General features: G+C 47.2%; 1 protein-coding gene across 1 annotated transcript; it reads right to left on the bottom strand.

Moving 5' to 3' along the window:
- On the bottom strand, positions 1-26,301 carry LOC147109801 (histone-lysine N-methyltransferase PRDM9-like). The gene is made up of 10 exons (XM_086002381.1): positions 26,230-26,301; positions 24,646-24,769; positions 22,206-22,343; positions 21,231-21,368; positions 19,905-20,159; positions 7,693-7,759; positions 6,576-6,766; positions 5,928-5,971; positions 2,660-2,728; positions 1-285 (listed from the first exon to the last, which is right to left on the bottom strand). Exons 1-10 carry the CDS (start codon positions 26,299-26,301, stop codon positions 1-3), a joined length of 1,383 nt encoding a protein of 460 aa, XP_085858507.1.
- Positions 26,302-26,706: the final 405 nt, after the last annotated feature.

Below are 26,706 nucleotides of genomic sequence, written 5' to 3'. Positions count from 1 at the left end.
CTAGGCCGCACTCGAAGCCTGGGACTCGCCTGAGCCCCAGGCCCTGCCCCAGGCCCCCTCCTCCCTGTACCCCTTCAGCAGCTGGTTGAGCAGGGTCTTCTCGTTGGCCCCTTGCCGCCGCGCGAGAAGGGGCGGCAGCGGGTTGCACCGGTACTCGATGACCGCCATCTTGGCCTGGTCGAAGTTCTCCCGGGTGGGAATCTGCATCATCCACACGGAACTCCCCCAGTGGTCCTGGAATCGCGGAGCCAGGTCCTTGAAGAGCTTCGGGATGAGATCTTTCTCCTGACAGAAACAGAACAAGAGGTTTATTCCCAGAAATATTCCACTCTGCCCTCCCCTCAACCGGGCCCAATAAGAACTCTCCCTTCTCAGTTACGGCTCACTCTCGCCTCCTAGTCAGATGGTCATGGGTTCGAGCCCCACTCCAGAGACTTGAGCCCATAAACCAGGCCGACACTCCCAGTGCAGTACTGAGGGAGCGCCGCACTGTCGGAGTGACTGTACTGAGGGAGCGCCGTACTGTCGGAGGGGCTGTACTGAGGGAGCATTGCTCTGTCGGAGGGGCAGTACTGAGGGAGCGCCGCACTGTCGGAGGGGCAGTACTGAGGGAGCATCGCACTGTCGGAGGGGCAGTACTGAGGGAGCGCCGCACTATCGGAGGGGCCGTACTGAGGGAGCGCCGCATTGTCGGATGGGGAGTGCTGAGGGAGCATTGTACTGCCGGAGGGGCAGTGCTGAGGAAGCATCGCACTGTCAGAGGGGCAGTACTGAGGGAGTGCTGCACTGTCAGAGGGGCAGTGCAGAGGGAGCATCGCACTGTCGGAAGGGCAGTACTGAGGGAGCGCCGCACTGTCGGAGGGGCAGTACTGAGGGAGCACCGCACTGTCGGCGGGGCAATACTGAGGGAGCATCGCACTGTCGGAGGGGCAGTGCTGAGGGAGCGCCGCACTGTCGGAGGGGCCGTACTGAGGGAGCGCCGCATTGTCGGAGGGGCAGTACTGAGGGAGTGCCGCACTGTCGGAGGAGCAGTGCTGAGGGAGCGCCGCACTGTCGGAGGGGCAGTGCTGAGGGAGCGCTACACTGTCAGAGGGGCAGCACTGAGGGAGCGCTGCACTGTCGGAGGGGCAGTGCTGAGGGAGCGCCGCACTATCGGAGGGGCCGTACTGAGGGAGCGCCGCATTGTCGGATGGGGAGTGCTGAGGGAGCATTGCACTGCCGGAGGGGCAGTGCTGAGGAAGCATCGCACTGTCAGAGGGGCAGTACTGAGGGAGTGCTGCACTGTCAGAGGGGCAGTGCAGAGGGAGCATCGCACTGTCGGAAGGGCAGTACTGAGGGAGCGCCGCACTGTCGGAGGGGCAGTACTGAGGGAGCACCGCACTGTCGGAGAGGCTGTGCTGAGGGAGCGCCGCACTGTCGGCGGGGCAATACTGAGGGAGCATCACACTGTCGGAGGGGCAGTGCTGAGGGAGCGCCGCACTGTCGGAGGGGCCGTACTGAGGGAGCGCCGCATTGTCGGAGGGGCAGTACTGAGGGAGTGCCGCACTGTCGGAGGAGTAGTGCTGAGGGAGCGCCGCACTGTCGGAGGGGCAGTGCTGAGGGAGCGCCACACTGTCAGAGGGGCAGCACTGAGGGAGCGCTGCACTGTCGGAGGGGCCGTACTGAGGGAGCGCCGCATTGTCGGAGGGGCAGTACTGAGGGAGTGCCGCACTGTCGGAGGAGCAGTGCTGAGGGAGCGCCGCACTGTCGGAGGGGCAGTGCTGAGGGAGCGCTACACTGTCAGAGGGGCAGCACTGAGGGAGCGCTGCACTGTCGGAGGGGCAGTGCTGAGGGAGCGCCGCACTATCGGAGGGGCCGTACTGAGGGAGCGCCGCATTGTCGGGTGGGGAGTGCTGAGGGAGCGCCGCACTGTCGGAGGGGCAGTGCTGAGGGAGCGCTACACTGTCAGAGGGGCAGCACTGAGGGAGCGCCGCACTGTCGGAGGGGCAGTGCTGAGGGAGCGCCGCACTGTCGGAGGGGCCGTACTGAGGGAGCGCCGCATTGTCGGAGGGGCAGTACTGAGGGAGTGCCGCACTGTCGGAGGGGTAGTGCTGAGTGAGTGCCGCACTGTCGGAGGGGCAGTACTGAGGGAGCGCCGCACTGTCGGAGGGGCAGTACTGAGGGAGCGCCACACTGTCGGAGGGGCAGTACTGAGGGAGTGCCACACTGTCAGAGCGATTCACTGTCAGAGGTGTCACCTTTCAGATGAGAGGTTAAACATGAGGCTCCGTCTGCCCTCTCAAGTGAATGCAAAAGATCCCACAGCCACTATTTTGAAGAGGAGCAGGGGAGTTCTCCCCGCTGTCCTGTGACCAATATTTATCCCTCAACCAACATCTGGTGATGATCACACTTGTATGTGGGAGCTTGCTCTGCACAAATTGGCTGCCGGATTTCCTACATTACAACAGTGACTACACTTCAAAAAAAAAGTACTTCATTGGCTGTAAGGTGCTGTGGGACGTCCTGAGGTAGTGAAAGGCGCTATAGAAATGCAAGTAGCCAAGGCCCTTTGCGATGGCCAGCGCGGCAAGATCGCGGGCGTGGCGGAGTGACGTTCGCGACACAGGCCGACCCCGAAGACCCCGCGGCCCCCCCCCCACGCCCCAGAGATACTGACCGTCAGCCAGAAGTCGGCCATCTTCATGGCTTTCTCGTCCGTGTCCCCTCGCTTGGCGTAATCCGCCAGCTGGAAAGCAAGGGCCGATCAGTCAAACCCGCAGGCTCCTTCCCAGCACAGACAGAGGCCAGTCGGCCCCTCCAGCCTGCCCTCCTTCTGTACGCGAGCAATCCCCAAACCCATCCCACTGCCCCACTCTCTCCATCGACAAATATTGATCCCAAATTCCCCCTTTCACAGAGGCCATGGTCTCGGCCTCAACCTCCTCCCTATGGCTTCAGTCACGCGGAGGATTGGAGAAGCTGGGATTGTTCTTCGAGCAGAGAAGGTTTAGGGCAGATTTAACAGAATCATAGAATGATACAGCGCAGGAGGAGGTCATTCGGCCCACCGTGCCTGTGCTGGCTCTTTGGACCCACTCCCCTGCCCTTTCCCAGAGCCCGGAAAATGTTTCCTTTTCAAGTATTTATCCAATTCCCTTTTGAAAGTTATTATTGAATCTGCTTCCACCGGCCTTTCGGGCAGCGCATTCCAGATCACAACAACTCGCTGTGTAAAAATAATCTCCTCACCTCCCCTCTGGTTCTTTAACCAATCACCTTCAATCTGTGTCCTCTGGTTACCGACCCTTCTACCACTGGAAACAGTTTCTCCTCATTTACTCTCAAAACCATTTATGATTTTGAACACAATCTTCCCCTTAACCTTCTCTGCTCTAAGGAGAACAATCCCAGCTCCTCCAGTCTCTCCACATAACTGAAGTCACTCATCCCTGGAACCATTCTGGTAAAGAGCGGCGTTCAAAATCATGAGGGATTTTGATCGAGTAAATGAGGAGAAACTGTTTCCACTGACAGGAGGGTCGGTAACCAGAGGACACAGAGTTAAGATAATTGGCAAAAGAACCAGAGGGGAGATGAGATTATTTTTTTACGCAGCGAGTTGTTGTGATCTGGAATGCGCTGCCTGAAAGGGCGGTGGAAGCAGATTCAATAGTAACTTTCAAAAGAGAATTGGATAAATACTTGAATATACTCAATGACTCAGCATCCATAGCCCTTTGGGGCAGAGAATTCTAAAGATTCACAACTCCCCTGAGTGAAGAAATTCCTCCTCATCTCAGTCTTAAATGGCCGACCCCTTATCCTGAGACTATGCCCCCTAGTTCTCGACTGACCAGCCAGGGGAAGCAGCCTCTCAGTCTACCCTACAATCGCCCTCAGAATCTTATATGTTTCAATGAGATCACCCCTCATTCTTCTAAACTCCAGTGTTTGGCTCAATCTACTCAATCTCTCCTCATAGGATAACCCGCTCATCCCAGGAATCAATCCAGTGAACCTTTGTTGCACCGCCTCTAAGGCAAGTATATCCTTCCTCAGATAAGGTGACCAAAACTGTGCACAGTACTCCAGGTGTGGTCTCACCAAAGCCCTGCACAATTGTAGAGAGACTTCCTTAATCTTGTCCTACAGCCCCCTTACAATAAAGACCGTCTTGCCATTTGCCATCCTAATGGCTTGCTGTACCTGCTTGCTAACTCTGTGCTTCCGGTATGAGGACACCTAAATCTTTCTGAACACCAACATTTAATAGTTTCTCACCATTTAAAAAATATTCTGTTTTTCTATTCTTCCTACCAAACTGAATAACCTCAGATTTCCTCACATTATACTCCATCTGCCACCTTATTGCCCACTCACTTAACCTGTCTATACCCCTTTGCAGGCTCTTTGTGCCCTCCTCACAGCTTACTTTCCCACCTAGTTTTGTAACGTCAGCAAACCTGGATACATTTCACTCGGTCCCTTCATCTAAGTTATTAATATAAATTGTGAATAACTGAGGCCCAAGTACTGATCCTTGCGGCACCCCACTAGTTACAGCCTGCCAACCCGAAAATGATGCGTTTATCCCTACTCTCTGTTTTCTGTCCGTCAAACAATCCTCTATCCATGCTGATAAATTACCCTCAACCGCATGAGCCCTTATCTTGCATAACAACCTTTTATGTGGCACCTTATCGAATGCCTTTTGGAAATCCAAATTTACAATCTACCCTGCGAGTTACATCCTCAAAAAACTCTAATAAATTTGTTAAACACGATTTCTCCTTCATAAAACCATGTTGACTCTGCCTAATGATATTACGATTTTCTAAATGCCCTGTTACCACTTCCTTAATAATGGATTCCAGCATTTTCTCGACAATTGATGTCAAGCTAATTGGACGGTAGTTCGATGTTTTCTCTCTCCCTCCTTTCTTGAATAGCGGTGTTACATTTGCTACCTTCCAATCCGCTGGGACTGTTCTAGAATCTAGGGAATTGTGGAAAATCACAACCAATGCACCCACTATCTCTGCAGTTATCTCTTGTAGAACCCGAGGATGTAGGGGTCCAGGGGATGAGTTGGCTTTCAGTCCCATTATTTTCTCAAGTACCTTTTTTCTCTACTGTTCTTAATCATTTCCCTTCCTTTCATTTGCCCCTTGGTGCCCCACTATTTTTGGTATGTTTTTTGTGTCTTCTACTGTGAAAACAGATGCAAAATATTTGTTTAAGGTCTCTGCCATTTCCTTATTCCCCATTATAATTTCTCCTGTCTCAGCTCCTAAGGGATCAATGCTTACTTTTGCTACTTTCTTCCGTTCTACATACTTGTAGATACTCTTACAATCTGTTCTTATATTTCTTGCTACTTTACTCTCCTATTCTATTTTGTCCCTTTTTATCAATGTTTTGGTCATTCTTTGATGGTCTCTAAAGCTTATTCCTATTCTTTGCAACATTATAAGCCTCTTTTAATCCAATACTATCCTTAACTTCTTCAGTTAGCCAAGGATGGATCAGTTTTCAACAGGAGTTTTCAATTCTCAAAGGAATGTATTTTCACTGAGAATAATGGAATATGTTTTTAAATGTTTGCCACTGCTTATCTACCATCCGATCTTCTAATCTAATTTCCCAATCTACCATAGCCAACACACCACTCATATCTGTGTAATTGGCTTTATTTAAGTTTAAGGCTCTAGTTCAGACATAAGTATTGCACTCTCAAGCCCAATGTGATATTCTATCACATTATGATCACTCTTTCCCAGAGGATCCTTTACTATGAGATAACTGAAGTCTCCCATCCCTGGTATGATTCTGGTAAATCTCCTTTGCAACTTCTCTAAGGCTTTGACATTCCTTCTAAAATGTAGTGCACAGATTTGGACAAAATACTCTAACTGAGGCCTAAACAGTGATTTATAAAGGTTTACCATAATTTCCTTGCGTTGGTACTCCATGCCGCTATTGATAAAGCCTAGGGTCCCAAATGATTTATTAATAGCCTTAACAATGTGCCCTGCCACCTTCAAAGATTTGAGTATGTTAATACCAAGGTGTCTGTTCCTGCACCCACTTTAAAATGTTATCATTTAATTTATGTTGCCTCTCCTCAGTTTTCCTTCCAAAATGCATCACTTCACACTGTTCTGCTTAAATTTCATCTGCCATGTGACTTCCCATTTCTTTAGTCTATCTACATCTTCCTGAAAACTTCTACTATCCCTTTCACTGTTTACTACGTTTCCAAGCTTTATGTCATCTGCAAACATTGAAATTATGCCATCAATAGTCAAAGTCCAGATCATAAATATGGATCAGAAAGAGCAGGTGTCCTAATACTGACCCCTGGGGGATACCACTGTATACTTCCCTCCAGTCTCATAAACAACCATTCAGCACTAATCTTTGATTTCTGTCTCATGGCCATTTTTGAATCAACGCTAACATTCCCCCTTTGATCCCATGGGCTTCAATTTTGCTAACAAGTTTATTGCGTCACACTTTATCAAACACCTTTGAGACTAACAGAAAACAAATGATACTTTGGCTACAGTCCCAATTTTGGTCAGAATCCTTACATTTTGGTTCTTGTTTTGACACCGACATTGTGGTCCATTTGATACCGAGTTCCTTGGCATATTCATCACCATACCAGACCAGCAGCTCGCACCGAGGAGGAACAGGCTTGCAGGTCCTGTAATAAATTTTGCCACAGTGCTGAAAGGCTACCAGGTTCTGCTCCTCCTCCTTTCTGGCACAGTTAACAAACCTGGAACATAACATACAAATATTTAAGTGTCCAAAAATAAGTTAATATTGTTAAATGAATACAGAATGTTTCGCGAGTTAGAATGAGAGAACATGCCCCCAGCCATGGACAAATTTCAATTTCAAACATACTGTCAGGAGAGGACACTCAGTGGGGACCAATCACTTCAGTGTAGATACGAAAGATAATGGCCCCAATATTTCTAAGGAGGGAGTGTCTGACGGGGGGTGGGAGAGGTGCAGCGATCCAGAAATACAGGTTTCCCGGAGTTCCTGCTGAATTTAATGCCGAGAGCTGATTAAAAAAATTGGCTCGTTTTTCCAGCCACAGCCACCCAGAATGAAAGGCTGACTGGCTGTTGGGTGGGATATTGTACTGGATGGATCAAATGAAATGGGACAAATGATCTTCTTCATCCATTACTATCTTGTGATCCTCACAATATGGTATCAGTCTTCCCTCACCTCATCCAATTTGATGTAGATTCATCCTTCACATCAATGTATTCAAAATCCTTGTTGGATTTGCTGATCTGCAGAAAGGTATTTTGATAATAGATTAATAAAAATGTTAAAAGCAACTTTATCTTTATATTATACTGTCATAAGGCTTAACACGTATTGCAAGATTCTATTACATCGCCTCTCACGTCTTTGAGTAAAAATTGACCTTCCTCTTACCTGTGTTCTGTGATTATACATTTTCATCCAAGTGCCCAGTTCAACACGATGGCTGGGACTGAAATGATGTAGCATAGGAGCTCGAAAAATAGTATAATGGTGCTGAACAGTTTCAGGAAGCTTTGTAAAGTCAGGAAAGGTCCCTGAATTACTGTATTGTCAGAGCGCCCAGGATTTGGCAACTGCTGTTCAATGCATTCTGAAACTAGGAATGATGAGAGTTGGTTGAGGTGATGCCTGACTCACCTTTGTTCATAAATACAATGACAGCAGGCTCTGGGAATCTCCTGGAACTGCTTTAATAGGATAATACCTGAATTAGAGCAGCAGCACTAAATTAATCAGAAGATGAACAAAGTACAAGGGACTGGAATGTAGGCTCATTCTCAGTTGACCTTGGCTCAGCACAAAGCCATTGGATTAAAATGATAACAGCTACAAGGCCATCCAATACCAACAGGCTCTATTCCTCAAACACAGGAGTGGGGAATCAAGCTAAGAATGCAATAGACAGAGGCCTAGAAATTGGATAAGTCCCAAAAACAGGCGCGGGCAGCACGATGTGCCCACACCCGTTCAAAGTAGTGCAGGCAGCACATAAAATTCATGCTGCCTGCTCATTATAATGATTGTAGCGCTGAAATGTGCTGCTGATTGTCTTAGTGCTGATTCGGGGGGCCAATATTGGGTGGAGTCTAGTGGCCAATAAAGTTTGTTCAAGGCTCTAATACAGGGGAAGTGCTTTTTTGCACAAACACCTCATTGTCATTGTGGAGAAAACCATGGCCCAATAGCCAAGAAAAAGGGCAAGGAGATTTTCTGATGTGGCACTGGAGGCCTTGATCCTGGAGGTTCTATGACATCCTCAGGTCCTCTACCAACAGGGGGCAGGAGGCCCGCGGACACAAGAAGGCTGTGGGTGGAGACTGCTGAAGCCGTCAGTACGATGAGTGTTGTCCGCAGAACCTGGATCCAGTGCTGCAAAATGTTTAGTGACCTCACACGACTGGTCACGGTGAGTAAATGCATCTTCAAATACCATATCCCACTATCTGTGCCATGAATCGCAAACACTGTTCAATGCACCACACCCCATCAGTCACCTACCAACAATCTCCAGCCAGCACCACGCATACCTCACACTTACCACTGCTGCAAGACGTACACCCACATCTCACACCTTGCACAAATTGCCAGCTATTCAACCATGGCAGGCACATCACCCAAACATATTGTACCACACTCACTGACACTTCCCTTTCTCTTGCAGGCCAAGTTGTTGCACAACCTCCGGGAGCACCAGCAGATGAGTGAAGGGTCATCGGGTGGCAGTACTGTCAACAAGGGCAAACGGCGATGACGAAGTCCAGCACCGCCTTCAGTGTCCACTGCAGCCTTCGGTCGCCTCAGGAAGAGAGTGTTTGAAGACCAGGACCTCAAACCCGGCACCAAGCTCATGGTCTACAGAGCAGTAGTGATACCCGCCCTCCTGTATGCCTCAGAGACGTGGACCATTTACAGCAGGCACCTCAAAGCACTGGAGAGGTACCACCAACGCTGCCTCCGCAAGATCCTGCAAATCCATTGGCAGGATAGGCGCACCAGCATCAGTGTTCTCGCTCAGGCCAACATCCCCAGCATCGAAGCTTTGACCACGCTCGATTAGCTCCGATGGACAGGTCACATCGTCCAAATGCCCGATACAAGACACCCAAAACATGCACTCTATTCGGAGCTCCGACATGGCAAGAGAGCCCCAGGTGGGCAGAGGAAATGTTTCAAGGACACCCTCAAAGCCTCCTTGAAAAAGTGCAACATCCCCACCGACACCTGGGTATCCCTGGCCCAAGCCCACACAAAATGGAGGAGAAGCATCCGGTAAGGCACTGAACACATAGTCTCTTCGCCGGGAGCAAGCAGAAGCTAAGCGCAAACAGCACAAGGAGCGCACGTCAACCCAAGCGCCCCACCCACCCGCCCCTGCAAGCACCGTCTACCCAACCTGTGACAGAGACTGTAGGTCCTGCATTGGAATCATCAGTCACCTGAGAACTCATGTTTAATGTAGAAGCAAGTCATCCTCGGTTCCGAGGGACTGCCTAAGAAGTAAGAAGAAGGGTAAGTCAGAATTGAGAACCTCATGGACTTGAAGGAAATAGTGCTCGCAATAATTGTTGGGGCAGTGACAGAGTCCGTGGTGAGCGGGGAAGTGAAAAACATTGCTGATGTTGACGGTATGCTTATACCTAATCCTTCTTCTCATAGCCCACTATCCCTCATCCCACAATCCCTTTTCACTTGCACGCTGTTGATGGTGTATGCATGGATATCTGGCTTTCCCTCCTACCTCAACACAACCCGACACTTGTGCATTTCTCCTTTCAGATACCCAAGCACTGCCAGCAGCCCAGCCTGTCTCTGAAGTTCTGGAGGGGGACAGTGATAGAGGAGAAGAAGACACAGCGGCACTGGAACTGACACTCGCAGACACCAGCTCAGCAAATGGCACTGCCCGTACTTTAGAGGGTAGTATAGAGGCAGGATCTGCACGTGGTGAATCACCAGGCATGAGTGAGCTGCAGCCAAGCCAGGGGGAAAGTGTAGCTCGGGTGCCAGCTCACCGCAGGGCGAGATTACGCACGAGTTCTGCTGCACAGGACTCAGATGTTGTTCTCGATGGGGTAGCCTTCAGAAGAAGGGTGATGGGCATGCACACAGAAATGCTTGGTGTAATGGCAAGCCTGCCAGAGAGCCTCTGGTCAGTGTCAAGCAGCATGGAGGAGTCTGGCTCCAATATTATGGGGTTTTGCGCTGGGCTTGGAGCCCATGATTTCCAGGGTGGAAATAATGGGCAACTCCATTAGAGAACTGGTGGACCCAACCATGATGCTGGGTGTGATGGGCAAACTCGCATTTCCATTGCAACACAACGGAAGCGACCTAATGTCTCACTGCTGCAGTGGAAGCGCAGACTGCTCTCCTGCAATCTCAACTTGTTGCCCCGCAAGCTCAGACTGATGCCATTGTGGCTGGGTTTACGAGTGTGGAAAAATGCTTGCTGGTTTTCACAGCAGTCCAGCAATCTGTGCTCCAACAGGTGGCTAATAGTGCTGAGGCCCCATCCCGAGGGAGTGGCAGTGGCCCCGTGGAGCAAGAACCTGCTGTCCTCTCTCAAGAAGACAGCATTCGTACTCCCACCACTGCCACTCTGCCAGTGCACTTGCACCAGCCAGCCCAGACTTCTGCCGCACATACCAAGGTGGCGCAGTCTACAGCCGGGCTTTCTAGGGCCAGAGCTGCTCGAGGTCATCCTGCAGGCCCATCTATAGTCTCCCCACTGAAAGTCAGCAGCTTTCCACCAGCTATGCTGCAGCCACTGGGGGAGCACTTCGTAGGAGCACTAGAGTAGGAAAAGGCACACTTAAGACAGACACTATGGGAATGCACAAGGGTGATTAGCTGACTTTGTTCTTTTGATTTGAATTTGATAAATTTATAAATTATGTTTGAAATGTGTTTTGTGGTGGCTCTCATTTCAGCTTTGTGCCCAGGAGGACGCTGTGATGTTCTGTGACAGAGGGATGGTAAGATGGGGAAGTGGTGGGCAACGGGGATCTGGGGTTTCACTCACTGCAACCAGAGTCTGTTGAGGCGCTCATGGACAGCCCATCTGGATCGGGGATGTGCTGCCTGCCTGCTCACTTCCTCCTCCTCCTCTCTTATTTATCAGGATAGCATCTTTGTTATCAAGATAGGCTAAAAGAGTTGGGACTCTACACTTTAGGGAGGCGTAGACTTAAGGGGGATTTGATTGAGGTTCAGAAGATAATGAAGGGGTGAAGGGAATGATTGTGTTCCAGCTGATAGTTTGTTTCAATTAAATAGGTTAGGAAGGACTAGGGGTCACAAATTTAAGTTGTACAAGTCTAGATCTAGGTTAGCTGTCAGGACGAGGTTCTTTTCCCATAGAATAGTGGATCTCGGGAACAGGCTGCCGTCTCGTGTGGTGGACACGGACTCGCTGAATTCTTTCAAGCGAGAGCTGGACCTGTTTCTGGCTGGGGCAGAGATCACCTCTTACAGAAGGTAGATACTGCAGGGAATTCAGGACCAGAGTGATCTCCTGGAGTAGTTTCGATCGCCTAATTAGGTCAGAAAGGAATTTCCCAGATTTTTCTTTCCCAAATTGGCCTTGGTATTTTATGGTTTTGGGTGGGGTGGAGTGTGTATATTCTGATACACAAGGTATCACAATTGTTTTGGGACAGGCTTGATGGACCCATGGTGGCATGGGCTGTGCCCTCATGTGGCCAAGTTGTGGAACGTGCAGCACACCACCACGAAATGGGAAACCCGCTCCGGCCTATACTGGAGGGCTCCTCCTGAGCGGTCAAGGCAGTGGAACTTTTGCTTGAGAACCTCAATGGTCTGCTCGATGAGACTCCTCATGGCAGCATGGCTGTCGTTATATGAGTGCTTGCCATGAGTGGTGTGATTGTGGAGGGAACTCATCAGCCAGGGGCAGAGTGGACAGCCCTCGTTTCCAAGCAGCCACCCTCGGGTTTGACGTGGTGGTTCAAAGACTGCTGGCACACCGGACTGGTGCAGGTTGAAGGCATCATGACTGCTGCCAGGATACCGGGCATTCACCATCATGATGCACCGGGCGTGGTCGCACAAGAAGTGCACATTAAGTGAGTGGTAGCCTGTGCAGTTACAGAACATCTCAGGATTGGTATGCGGTGCCCGCAAAGCCACGTGTGCAGTCGATGGCACACTGCACCATGAGGAAGCCCTCTAGCCACATGCGTGCTCCTCCTACTTCTCTCTGTTCAGAGAGAAGACAATGAAGTCCCTTCTCCTGGAATAGGGAGCCTCTGTGACTTCCTGGTTGCAGTGATGGGCAGCAAACTGGGATAAAAACAGAAAATGCTGGAAATTCTTCTTCTTCTTAGGCAGTCCCTAGGAATCGAGGATGATTTGCTTCCACATTATATATGAGTTCTCAGGTAACTGATGAGTCCAATGCGGGACCTACAGTCTCTGTCACAGGTGGGGCAGACGGTGGTTGAAGGGGTGGGTGGGTGGTGTGCTTGGGTTGACGTGCGCTCCTTGCACTTGGCTTCTGCTTGCTCCAGGTGTTCGGCGCCTTCCCGGATGCTTCTCCTCCATTTTGTGCGGTCTTGGGCCAGGATTTCCCATGTGTTGGTGGGGTTGTTGCACTTATTCAAGGAGGCTTTGAGGGTGTCCTTGAAGTGTTTCCGCTGCCCACCTGGGGCTCTCTTGCTGTGTCGGAGCTCCGAGTAGAGCGCTTGTTTTGGGAGTCTCATATCTCAGCAGGTCAAGCAGCATCTGTAGAGAAACAGAGTTAACGTTTCAGGTCAAACGTTGGCGGGAAACCTGAGCGGCAGAGCGGGGTATAAAAGTCCCCTGAGAGCAGGTAAGGCCTCACAGCGTCGGCGGGAAACCTGAGCGGCAGTGCGGGGTATAAAAGTCCCCAGAGACCCAGGTAAGGCCTCACAGCGTCGGTGGGAAACCTGAGCGGCAGAGCGGGGTATAAAAGTCCCCAGAGACCAGGTAAGGCGTACCAGTCTCCAGTCTGGAAGGAGAGAGGTAAAAAGTAATCCAAGTGTGACGTCACCAGAAAGCGGGTAAGTGATTGGTTGGTGAGTATTTCTCCCTTTTAAGCTTAAATCTCTTTGGTTTATAGTTCTAAGGTGTGATATTCACCATCTAGAATCGGGGCAGAGGATATTTAAGAATAATATTAATAAATTGAATTAATTACATAGAATGGGAGATCAGGTGATGTGTTGCTGCTGCAATATGTGGGAGCTGGTGAACACCATTGATGCTCACGGTGATCACATTTGCAGTAAGTGTTGGCTGCTCGAGGAACTCCGGCTCCGTGTTGAAGAGCTGGCGTCCGAGCTTCAAACACTGAGACACATCAGGGAGGGGGAGAGTTACCTGGACTCTGTGTATCACGAGGTAGTCACACCAATTAGATTAATTAATTCAGATGTAGTCCGTGGCCAGGGTCAGGATGGTGTGACTAGAAGTGAGGCAGGTACGGGGATCCAGGAGGTAGTGTTGGAGGAGCCGCAGCCCTTGCACTTGTCCAACAGGTTCGAGGCTCTTACTCCCTGTGGGGACAAGAGCAGGGACTGCAGGGAGGATGAGCAACCTGGCCACAGCACCGTGGAGCAGGGGGCCATTCAACTGGGGGGAGTTGAAAGAAATGTTGTAGTGGTAGGGGATAGTATCGTTAGGGGGATAGATAGAGTTCTTTGCAGCCGAGAGCGAGAGTCCCGAAGGCTGTGTTGCCTGCCCGGTGCCAGGGTTAAGGACATCTCCTCTGGACTGGAGAGAAACTTGGAGTGGGAGGGGGAGGATCCAGTTGTCGTGGTCCATGTTGGTACCAACAACATAGATAGGACAAGGAAGGAGGTTCTGCTGAGGGAGTTTGAGCAGCTAGGGGCCAAATTAAAAAGCAGAACCACAAGGGTCTGGATTATTACCTGAGCCACGAGCGAATTTGGCTGGGACAAATAAAATTAGAGAGTTAAATGCGTGGCTCAAAGACTGGTGTGGGAGAAATGGGTTTTGCTTCCTGGGACACTGGCACCAGTACTGGGGCAGAAGGGAGTTGTTCCGTTGGGACGGGCTTCACTTGGCCAGTGCTGGGACTAGAGTCCTGGCGGATCATATAACTAGGGCTGTAGAGAGGGCTTTAAACTAACTAGTGGGGGGGAGGTTCCTAGAGAGCTAATAATAAAAATGACAACAGAGAAGGTCATAGACTTAGGTAGCAGCGGGGAAATTAAAAACCAGAGCGTGTCAGGAAGGGGCAGAAGGTATGGAGTAAAAGGTAAAGTAATAAAAAGGGCAAAAGCAGGAACTAAGTGTCACAAAACATCTTTGAAAGTTCTCTATCTGAATGCACGTAGCATTCGTAACAAAATAGACGAGTTAATGGCACAAATAACTACATATGGGTATGATCTTGTGGCCATTACAGAAACATGGCTGCAGGGTGACAATGCCTGGGAATTAAACATACCAGGTTATTTAACGATCAGGAAGGACAGGCAGGAAGGAAGGGGAGGTGGGGTGGCTATATTAATAAAGGAAGGAATCACTGTAATACAGAGAAATGATATTGGGTCAAAAGATCAGGATAATGAAACAGTTTGGGTGGAGGTAAGGAATAATAAGGGGAAAAAAACACTAGTGGGCGTAATCTATAGGCCTCCGAACAGTGGCAACTCTGTTGGACGGAGTATCAATCAGGAAATAGTTGAGGCTTGTAATAAGGGAACATCTATAATTATGGGGGATTTTAACTATCATATTAATTGGACAAATCAAATTGGGCAGGGCAGCCTTGAGGATGAGTTCATTGAGTGTATTAGGGATGGGTTTCTTGAGCAGTATGTAACTGAACCGACCAGGGGGCAAGCAACCTTAGATCTGGTCCTGTGTAACGAGATGGGATTAATTAAAAATGTCCTAGTAAAGGATCCCCTTGGAATGAGTGACCATAACATGGTTGAATTCCATATTCAATTAGAGGGTGAGAAGGTTGGATCTCAAACAAGCGTGCTAAGCTTGAATAAAGGAGACTATGAAGGTATGAGAGCGGAATTGAGTAGAGTGGATTGGGAAAATAGATTAAAGGGTAAGACGATACATGATCAGTGGTGTACATTTAAGGAGTTATTTTACAACTTCCAAAAAAAATATATTCCACTGAGAAGAAAAGGTTGTAAAAGAAAAGACAGCCATCCGTGGCTAAGTAAAGAAATTAAGGATAGTATTTGACTAAAAACAAGGGCATATAAGGTAGCCAAATCTAGTGGGAGGATAGAGGATTGGGAAAACTTTAAAAGACAGCAAAAAATAACAAAAAGATTGATTAAGAAAGGGAAGATAGATTATGAAAGTAAATTAGCAAAAAATATAAAAACAGATAGTAAGAGTTTTTATAGTTATATAAAAAGAAAAAGGGTGGCTAAAGTAAATGTTGGTCCCTTAGAGGATGAGACCGGGAAATTAATGGTGGGAAATATGGAGATGGCAAAAACACTGAATGAATATTTTACATCAGTCTTTACAGTAGAAGACACTAAGAATATCCCAACACTGGACAAACAGGGGGCTGAAGGGGGGGGGAGGAGCTAAACACGATCAAAATCACTAAGGAAATGGTACTCGGTAAAATAATGGGACTCAAGGCGGATAAATCACCTGGACCTGATGGCTTACATCCTAGGGTCTTGAGGGAAGTGGCGGTAGGGATTGTGGATGCATTGGTAATAATTTTCCAAAACTCTCTGGACTCGGCAAAGGTCCCGGTAGACTGGAAAACTGCTAATGTAACACCCTTATTTAAAAAGGGCAGTAGACAGAAGGCTGGAAACTATAGACCGGTTAGCCTAACAGTTGTGGTAGGTAAAATTTTGGAGTCCATTATTAAGGAGACAGTAACAGGACATTTGGATAATCATAATTTAATAGGACAAAGTCAGCATGGTTTTATGAAGGGGAAGTCATGTTTGACAAATTTGCTGGAGTTCTTTGAGGAAGTAACGTATAGGGTGGATAAAGGGGAACCAGTGGACGTAGTGTATTTAGACTTCCAAAAGGCATTTGACAAGGTGCCACACAAAAGATTATTGCTTAAGATAAAAAATCACAGGATTGGGGGTAATATTCTGGCATGGATAGAGGATTGGCTATCTAACAGGAGGCAGAGAGTTGGGATAAATGGTTCATTCTCAGACTGGCAATCAGTAACTAGTGGTGTTCTGCAGGGGTCAGTGCTGGGTCCCCAACTCTTTACAATCTATATTAACGATTTGGAGGAGGGGACCGAGTGTAATATATCAAAGTTTGCAGATGATACTAAGATGGGAGGGAAAGTAGTGAGTGAGGAGGACATAAAAAACCAGCAAGGGGACATCGACAGGCTAAGTAAGTGGGCAGAGATTTGGCAGATGGAATACAATACTGGAAAGTGTGAGGTTATGCACTTTGGCAGGAAAAATCGTGGAGCAAGTTATTATCTTAATGGCAAGAAACTGGAAAGTACTGAAGTACAAAGGGATCTGGGGGTCCTGGTGCACGAAACTCAAAAGGTTAGTATGCAGGTGCAGCAAGTGATTAAGAAGGCCAATGGAATGTTGGCTTTCATTGCTAGGGGGATAGAATATAAAAATAGGGAGGTATTGCTTCAGTTGTACAAGGTATTGGTGAGACCGCACCTGGAATACTGCGTACAGTTTTGGTGTCCATACTTAAGAAAGGACATACTTGCTCTCGAGTCAGTACAAAGAAGGTTCACTCGGTTAATCCCGGGGATGAGGGGATGGACATATGAGGAGAGGTTGAGTAGATTGGGACTCTACTCATTGGAGTTCAGAAGAATGAGAGGCGATCTTATTGAAACATATAAGATTGTGAAGGGGTTGGATCGGGTGGATGCGGGGAAGATGTTCCCGATGATGGGTGAAACTAGAACTAGGGGGCATAGTCTTAGAATAAGGGGCTGCTCGTTCAAAACTGAGATGAGGAGGAACTACTTCACTCAGAGGGTGGTAGGTCCATGGAATATGCTGCCCCAAAAAGCTGTAGAAGCTACATCAATACATAAATTTAAAACAGAAATAGACAGTTTCCTAGAAGTAAAGGGAATTAAGGGTTACGGGGAGCGGGCAGGAATTTGGACATGAGTCTAGGTTCGGATCGGTCATGGCCCTGTGGGTAGCGGAGCGGGCCCAGGGGCCGTGTAGCCTGATCCTGCTCCTATTTCGTGTGTCTAATTCTGTTAGATTCAGGAGATGGTTCTGTGATAGTGGATTGGCGGTTAGGATTAGATCAGCCATGATCTTATTGAATGGCGGAGCAGGCTCGAGGGCCCGATTGGCCTACTCCTGCTCCTATTTCTTATTTTCTTATGTTCTTATGTCAATGACCCAGCAAACTGGGAGATGTTAGCTATATCTCCCGGTCTAGACTGGCGAAAAAATTCAGGGCCACGGTGACTTCAGGGCCACTGGGAGAGCCACTCTGCTCTGAGGCTGCATGTTTGGCTGCAGGAGGTGGCAGAGTTCTATGACTGCCTCCTTGGTGAATCGGAGCCTCCTAATACACTGCTCCTGGCTTAAGCGCAGGTAGAAGTGCTCTTGGAAGACCCTGGGTGGGCAAGATCTCCTGTCCCTCCTCGTCCTCCCTCTGCGAGCACCTTGTCTTCTTCTTCGCTGCCTCCACTCCATCTCCGTCATACTTGAGTGCGAGGGGAACTGCAAGTAGAGACTCCATGACTGGGAGCAAGTGGTGTGAGCAGAAGCCTTTAAATGAGTAGCAAGGCTTTCTGTCACCTCAGCAACATTAAATAACTGTAGAAAGCTCCAAACAGTCGCACAAACTGTGACAGAGCCAGGACAGATCAAAAAGCAAGTCAGCTGTATGTTGTTGATGATCCCTTTAAATAGTGGTGCTGGGAGGTCCTTCCTGCTGCTGAATGTATGGTCAGCTGGTCGCGATTGGGAGAGGATGCAAAATGGAGCAGCAATGTCGAAAATGGCAGATATTGCGTCCAACCAGCATTCCACACTCATTGACATCATGATCTGCCTCATCTAACTACCTGGGGCGCGCGCAGGCATCGGCAGCACTTCCGACCTCCCAAAATGGCGGCCATCGCACGACCCGCCAAAAGCAAGGCGGCCACCATTTTTAAGCAAAACCGGCCTGAACGGCGAGCACTAAAACTTCAAAATTCGCGGCCACGGAATTCAATAATTGCCTCAGCTGGCGGGCGGCGGGGGGGAGGAATTCTAGCGAGGGATTTCGTTTCCGAGTGTAAGAATGCTGCCTCAGCTGGAGGCGGGGCAGGTGGCAGAGTTTTATAAATAGTTGTGAGTCTGACTTTGCCTCAGTGCCGTGAGAGGATTTTTGTCTGTGTGGAGAGAGTGATTTTTCTCTCAGCACTGACACTATCAGCTGTGGGGAAGGTGCTGTGAACTTTGATACACCTTTGGTCTCAGTGGGGTGAATTACAACTGTTTCCTCTGTGGTGGTGTTTGGTGGGTTTCAGTCAGATAGAGGCATGTTTGCTTTCTCACTTCCTGATGGTGGTGAGTCATGTTCGGGTAGTTCCATGGCTGCTCCCAGCCCTACAATAAACACACCCAGTAATCCATTCTTCATTTGTGAACATTTCCATGTGTTGACAGGCTAGTTGAACACAAGAGGCCTCATAAGAACATAAGAAATAGGAGCAGGAGTAGGCCAATCGGCCCCTCGAGCCTGCTCCACCATTCAATAAGATCATGGCTGATCTGATCTTAACCTCAAATCTTCTATCACTCTCCATCCATCCGAACCCATGTGATCTCCCGGGAGAGGCGAAGAACCAGATAAAAAACCCAATGGCCAATTTGGGAGAAACAAATCTGGGAAATTCCTCTCCGACCCATCTAGGCGATCGAAACTCATCCAGGAGATCACTCTGTCCCTATATTTTCTACAGTACTTACCTTCTGTAAAGGCGATCTCCACCCCAGCCAGGAACAGGAATAAAACCATCTCCTGAAATCTAACACAGAATTAGAACACAGTAGGAGCAGAACCAGGCTACACGGCCCCTGGGCCCGCTCCCCTACCCACAGGGCCATGACCATTCCGAACCTAGACTCATGTCCAATTTCCTGCCCGCTCCCCGTAACCCTTAATTCCCTTTACTTCTAGGAAACTATCTAGTTCTGTTTTAAATTTATTTAATGATGTAGCTTCCACAGCTTTCTGGGGCATCAAATTCCACAAACCTACCACCCTCTGAGTGAAGAAGTTTCTCCTCATCTCAGTTTTGAAAGAGCAGCCCCTTATTCTAAGATTATGCCCCCTAGTTCTAGTTTCACCCATCATTGGGAACATCCTCCCCGCATCCACCCGATCAAGCCCCTTCACAATCTTATATGTTTCAATAAGATCGCCTCTCATTCTTCTGAACTCCAATGAGTAGAGTCCCAATCTACTCAATCTCTCCTCATATGACCACCCCCTCATCCCCGGGATTAACCGAGTGAACCTTCTTTGTACTGACTCGAGAGCAAGTACGTCTTTTCTTAAGTATGGACACCAAAACTGTACGCAGTATTCCAGGTGCGGTCTCACCAATACCTTGTACAACTGCAGCAATACCTCCCTGTTTTTATATTCTATCCCCCTGGCAATAAAAGCCAACATTCCATTGGCCTTCTTGATCACAGCAAAGACTAATTCTGTCTTCACTCGCTGTCCACTTACCAATAGGACTCACTGAGTAGCAACTAGGAATGGGAACCTTAGATAAGTTATAGAAAATAAATTCAAATAAGTCCTGAATTTAAAAAAAATTTAAAAATAAGGAACTTGATAACGACAGTAGTCACTTACCGCCCATGAATACCCACTGACAGCCTCTGCTTCTTCATTTGATACTACTCCTTCATAGGGTCCAAAGTGAACGCCTTTGGGAATAACCTGCCCTTCATTCCATACACCAAGACCAGCTTTTCGAATTTTTGAAGTCGCTATGCTGAGACCCTCCGGAAGGGTTAAACGTGCTCTGTCTGGCTGACTGAATTCGACCACCGTGTCCTTTATGAACACTGGAGGACCATGCACAGGGCATTCTTCAATAAAAAATGTCTCGCAGTCTTCACAAACTAAAACATAAAATACAAATTAAAGATGGATCAGGATCTCAGTTCATTATTCAGTGTTCATGAAGGTGAAGGGGGATAGTACTGAGAAAGGATAGATTACCTATCGTAGATTTGATCTTCCTCATTGTTTGATTGCTATTCAGTCTGCACACACAAGTATGATATTTCTGTGATCTATCAGCTGGGAAAAACACTTGGGGCATCTTCTCTCTATGAAAATTACACCCAGTGCCAGTCAGATCTTCCCCCACTGTTGTATACAAGGGCTTGTTCTGGGCGACATGTTCGGTTCTTTACTCCAAGAAGGCAGTACTGACCTCAATTCACAACAGCAATGCAAAAACTGTCAACAGTATCTCCAGGCTGTGCCGCACCAGATAAGATTAGGAGTGGGCAGGAAGGGAATTTTGCACAAGGAGGCTGAATTACTTCCTATAGGTTATAGCTTCCTCATTCTTTGAATGAGTTTCAACCTGCATATCCAGTAACAAAAGTCCCTCTAAACCATCAGGCAAATCACGCTTGGGGACAGTGCCACTTCTCAAATTTGCCCTTTCAGTTATGCCAGCATCTTAGCCCCACACCTCTTTTCAAACCATGTTGACACCCAACTTAATTCTGGCTGCATCATCAATTCTTTGGAGATGGTCACTGCTTGCCATTCATAAGTTTGAATGTTAGCTGCCGCTTATCAGCCCAAGCCTGGATGTTGTCCAGGTCCTGCTGTAGGCTGGTATAGGATGCTTCAATATCTTAGACAAAGGGCTGCTATTCCCTGTAATCAGGGGCCATTAGTTTATGGTTATTGAAATTCATATAATATTTCATGAGAGAATTCCAGAATTATTATCAATAGTTTGGGGATCATATTTGTGATTGTTTTTCCTCAATGATAAAGAACAATCGGTGCCTGTTTGTGGGCAAACACAGGCCTGCACTCCTGTCCCACCACTCTGACATGCTGTATTGCTCCACCAATCCCCTGGCCTACCAAGGCCCCTGTGTCATCACACCAAAATGCCCAATAATTATTCCTGCCCTGAGGAAATGGATAGGTTACTTTGCACATACACAGGTAATCATCATCACAAAGTTCCCTTTCTTCAGTGTAAACTTTTCTCTCTCTGTTTCTCAAACAGTATCTTCTGCTTTCAGTCTCTTTGGTGGTTTCCTCATTTGCTGACCCCAAGATCTTTCCAGTATAGACAACTGTGGAATAAATCCAGAAAAACATGATCAAAAATTGAACCAATGGAATGGCGGTGCGCACTGACGCAGCGGCTTTGCTTCTCCCAGTCATGGGAGCTTGCAAGATCACATTTCGTTGTTCATGTACTTGTGCAATGACAATAAAGTTGAATTATTGAATTATTATTATTAATATTCTTGCATGTAAAGCTTGTTTTTTGTTGAACAGGATATGCTGAAGATATGTGGCTCCGTGGGTTGTACTCTCACTCTGAGTCACAAGGTTGTGGGTTCAAGTACCACATCAGGGACTTAAGCACAAAAATCAAGGCAGACACTCCAGTGCAGTACTGAGGCAGTGCCGCACTGTCGGAGGTGCCGTCTTTCAGATGAGATGTTAATTCGAGGCCTCGTCTGCTCTCTCAGGTGGACATAAAAGATCCCATGGCACTATTTCGAAGAAGAGCAGGGGAGAAATCCCCGGTGTCCCTGCCCAATATTTATCCCTTAATCAACATAAAAAAAACAGACTATCAGGTCATTATCACATTGCTATTTGTGGGAGCTTGCTGTACGCAAATTGGCTGCCACGTTTCCTACATTACAACAGTGACTACACTTCAAAAAGTACTTCATTGGCTGTGAAGCACTTTGAGACGTCCAGTGGTCGTGAAAGGCGCTATATAAATGCAAGTCTTTCTTTCTTTATATAAATAAGCAAGATATTGCGTTAATCTGATTTGAATGACTACTGTTGTGGTGGCATTATTAACATAGAACATCTCTTGCTCATTAAAATACCCTCAATTATTCAAAATAGAAATACTTTACTGAAATCCTTTATTCCAGGACACATACCTTCACTGGATTCACTACGAGCTTCACTTTCACAAACCAAGGTGCTCGTTTCTATTCTGATCTTTTGAACTGAAACAGTCTCTTCCTTAGCTGAAGCAGTTTCCTCAGTGAAGCCTCGGAAAACTTCATCTTCAGCCACTTCGAAATGGGACACAATCTGTGACGGGGTTTTTTGGTTCTGAAATGCAGAATGTGAGAGTGAAAATGTACCTCACAGCACCTAAAGTAGACAATAGCTGCCTCAGGACTCCCTGTATTACAAGTCAAAGCAGTTGTCTGTTGTTCCTCTCCATTAGTTATTGTAGGATATTTAATAAATAGAGCTTCCCAATTACCCAACTGGGGAAATGCAGTTGCTCCCCAGTGTAGTGCTAAGCCACACACATCAGATTCCCTTCTTTGATACTGCACTAGGATTCGCAAAATTGGATTTCATATTAATAAGGATCAATGGGCAGAAGAGGCCATGATTTTAAAGACTGTTTTAAAAGAAGCCCAGAAAAAGGGGCATACAAAATGGCCACTGTATCATGTGACCAGCTTATTGGGACACTTTAAAATGGTTCCTGCACAACCTCAGACAACTATGTGGATTGAACCCATAGCAAGTTCTGGAAGCTGTTTCTGAGAGAACAAAGCCAGACCCACAGGCATGCATATGGATTAGATGCAGATCCACTCAAGATCTGGCTGGAGACAGAGGCCATCTAAATGTTGACCCAGATGAAAGAGACAATAACTTATTCATGAGGACAACACCAAGGGCTCGGTAACAGGATTCGCACGAAATTAAAAACAATGAAAGCCATTTCAAACCAGAGATGGGCCTGTTACCAGCCGCTTAAAATGATTTAAAATATAATAACTGCCCCGCTGTGCTCAAAGCCACCAAAAGTTAAAACAAAGACTCACCTGATTTTGGGCGGGAAGTGAAGCCTCAGGAAGAAAGGTATAACTGAAGAGACTTTTCAGCAGTTGAGACAAGCAGAAGCACCGGGTTGGAAGCGACACTCGAGGCAAGCTGAACAAGCAGCTTGGAGGACACGGCAGTGGGACACGACTCGACAGGGGCAACGACCCCAGGGACAACTTGGACGAGTTGAGACACAGGACCAGGATGCAGCACCCCGGAACGCAGCTTGAGGAGGAAGACACAGCTTGGGAGAAGACGTTGGAGGAAGCTTGAATCAACAAGCTCGGACAGTCACAAAGAGAGCGGAGAAAAAGGACAGTTTAAAATCGGACAGTTGTTGCAGCCCCAAGCCTCGTTTTCAAAACCTTGCACTTCCTAGTGGGATTGGTGAGCATGTTTCTGGCCCTTCACAATCAGATCTAGTTAGGTTTAATAAGGGGGTGGATTTAAGGGTACAATTAACATGAGTTGTTGTCCCTCGATGTTCCATGTGTTTCTTTATTTCATGATGATCTTTGTAGAGTATAAGATGCCTATATTTGCCTTAGTTAGTATAATGTCGTTATGATTTTTGTTTTTCCCTCCCATGTACCGTACTCTTGTCTTTGTTGCATTTGATTTGATATTTTTCCATTTGCAATAAAATTTCATTTTTATTCATCAAACTTGGTCTACAAGAGTCTTCTCTGCATTGCAGTTCCTGCACCTAAGTACAGATTATAGAATCTAAGGGGTCGAACCACTCAAAGTTTTACTGTGCAAGAGAGAGAGGCCTCTAGAGAGAGAAACCTCAGGGAAACCTCTCGAGGAAAACCCCTTACAGAAAATGGCGTCCAGCCTGTGTCCTTACGAAAATTCGCAATTTTCTGATGGACTTTTCAAATCCATAGTTATACTCTTTTGGGACAGTCTTATCTCCCGCCAGATCGTAGTCCGGTCTTTGTAATATTTTTGGCGGGCAGAATTCTCTGCAGGGGTGCTTTGTCTTGTAACGGGAGCCGGTGATAGCTTAACTGGCCTTCCTGGCCGATAATGTCTTTTACTTTGTCACCGTAACTCGGTTCGCATATTGATCGGTCTGGAGATTGCCCTTGATGGCTGTTAAACGGTCTTTCCTTTGTACAGTAAATGGGTTTAAGTGTTCATTCAAATGTCTGCCCATATCTTGATGGGCCCCATCCTGTTACCTGAAACTGTCTTGTACTTAGAATCCAATTAATATGTATGCTCAGTTCCCTGAGTTTCGGTTTCCCGATACTGGCTTTCGCGGGCTTACTGTCCTCAATCCATAAGCCTGTCTGGCTTGCAGTAACAGAAATCAAATGGTCCCAGAAACTGATCACGAGGTCCGGCGGCCATTTTGTATGCCCCTTTTTATCAAAGGGTTTTCTGTACAAGCTTTCTCTTGGTCAATAAACTGTCTTATTAACCCTGTTTTGTTGCGCGATTAAATTACGGAAAATTTCGAATCTTACAAGAGGAAGAGAGAAATGTTGAAAGCAAGATAATAATTTATCTTGTACAAACCTATTGCAAGCATGGTTTCATAGTTCTGCTGCACTTTCTTATAACGGATGTCGGCCCATTCACTTAGCACTGCCCAATCGTCTTTGGAAAGATAAACGGCAATGTCTTTCAGCTTCTCTAGAATCTGGAGACATAAAATGAATGTAATTTCTGATACATCTAGGTATTTTATCTGTAATCTTCACAAATTACAATTGTAAGATTAGCTACCCTGTCAGATCTGCCAATCTTTAAAAGAATATCCTCCACACCACTTGAATGTGCCGGCACAGCCAGCCTTTATTGGAAGCCATCAATATCGTGGCAGCATGATGTTGAAATGTCTTGAAGGAAAGTTGTCTCAAGACCTTCTACAATCAGTGTTGGTGCTACCATGCTCCAGAGGATGTCTGGAAAGGCAAAACAAAATGGCAAAAACTGCTCCCACACACCATCCCCTTTTCTAAATTATTCTTCCTCACCTTTATGCTCACATGCAACATTCCAGAGCCAATTGTAGACAAAAACCTTACAACAGGTTTTTTGGTACTGCTGTTTTTGAGCCAGTTGTTCAAGGACGCCCATAGTGAATGCCTCAGATTCCTCCCCCTCAGTGTGACTTTATCCACACTCACCCGAACAGCATAGTCGAGATCAGTCTGGTAACTTCAAGGTACACAGCAAAAGACCATTCAGCAAGCTTCGCCATGTTGTTAACTATGGCAGATCTACTCTTTTAACCTCATTTTCCCCATAATTCTCCATTCAATTAATATCCATACAACCCAAGTATCTATCCCCTTTTAAATACCTGAATAAATTCTGCATCAATGGCCTCCTGTTGTCGTGCACTTCACATTCCCACAATATTTTCTATTAATAATTTTCTCCTGGATTAACTTTTCAATAGCTTAGTTTTAGTTTTAAATAGATGTCCCTTTATTACAGATTTGACAATTGGAAAAATGACACTTGGAAATCAGCTATCTTGACAATTCCCTTTTTTATTTTTACTCAGGATGTGGTCTGTGCTAACAAGGCCATCTTTAATGCCCATCCCCAGTTGCCTTGAGAAGATGGTGGTGGACCTTCTTTTTAAACACCTCGATCAGATCACTCCTCATGTTTTGGGAGGTTTGCTCAGTCTCTGATCAGACCCAAGGTACTAAATGGAATAGAAAAGGCAAATTCACAGCAGTACTTTCAGTTAAATTGTAACGACAAGACTAAGATAAACCTGGTAAAAGAGAAGTTGAGAACTCAGGTCACAGCAGGAATTATCAGTACCTGAAATGGTCACCTGGGGAGGGTAGTAGAGGCAAAAACACTAAAATGAATATTATTAGAGTTAGATATTGTGATAAGGGAATCTTAAGTTTCTACTGGAAGGATAAGTTCGATGGGCCAAATGGTCTCACTGCTCAATATTAATGTTAGTGATCCAATCTAAACACTGGGGAACTCAGCCACTCCCTACTGACAGTATTAATGTGATTGGTATCTTTTGGGACTGAGCAGCTGAATCTTCCCCATCTCAAGTTGCAAACAACACATTTCTCCAGCATTTTCTTTCTGCTTTCCATTTGAAATCTGCCCTCATCTCACCTCCGATTTGCTCTTCTCAGACATGGCCTTGCCCTCTTCAGTATCTTCCCTGTCACTCTGAGTTTTGCCCATCCCTTCCTGAGGTTGGCCACCTTATTTACTCAACTTTTCCCTCGGATTTTTGTGCCCTTCTCGATCCCTCAGTCTTTTCAATGGTTTTGCCCCCGGGACGATTATTTCTTCCTTTTTTCTGTCCCCTCACGGGGCTAAAATGAAGCCCAATCTGAGTGAAAGACTTTTCTGTCAGCGGCAGTGTTTAGTTTATGTGGCACTAATATCTGAAGCGGTCTTTTCTTCTAACTTTCCCTCAGACTAACACGACCTGAGTCTCTTTCTGACTAAACGTAGCCCTGCCAGCTCCTGGGTTTTCCTTTGCTGGCGCAGCCGCCACCACCACCTGCAGCCTCCCGCTTTCTGCCGGTTGCCCGGCGACGCCGCCTCTATTTATAGCCCCGCCTCCCCCCGGGGGCGGGGCCG

This window comes from Somniosus microcephalus, chromosome 12 (genome assembly GCF_052327205.1).
Source record: "Somniosus microcephalus isolate GS21.2 chromosome 12, FLI_Smic_1.0, whole genome shotgun sequence".
Classification (NCBI taxonomy): domain Eukaryota; kingdom Metazoa; phylum Chordata; class Chondrichthyes; order Squaliformes; family Somniosidae; genus Somniosus; species Somniosus microcephalus.
Note: the sequence above shows the minus strand (reverse complement) of the source record. Positions and strands in the feature narration are given on the sequence as shown.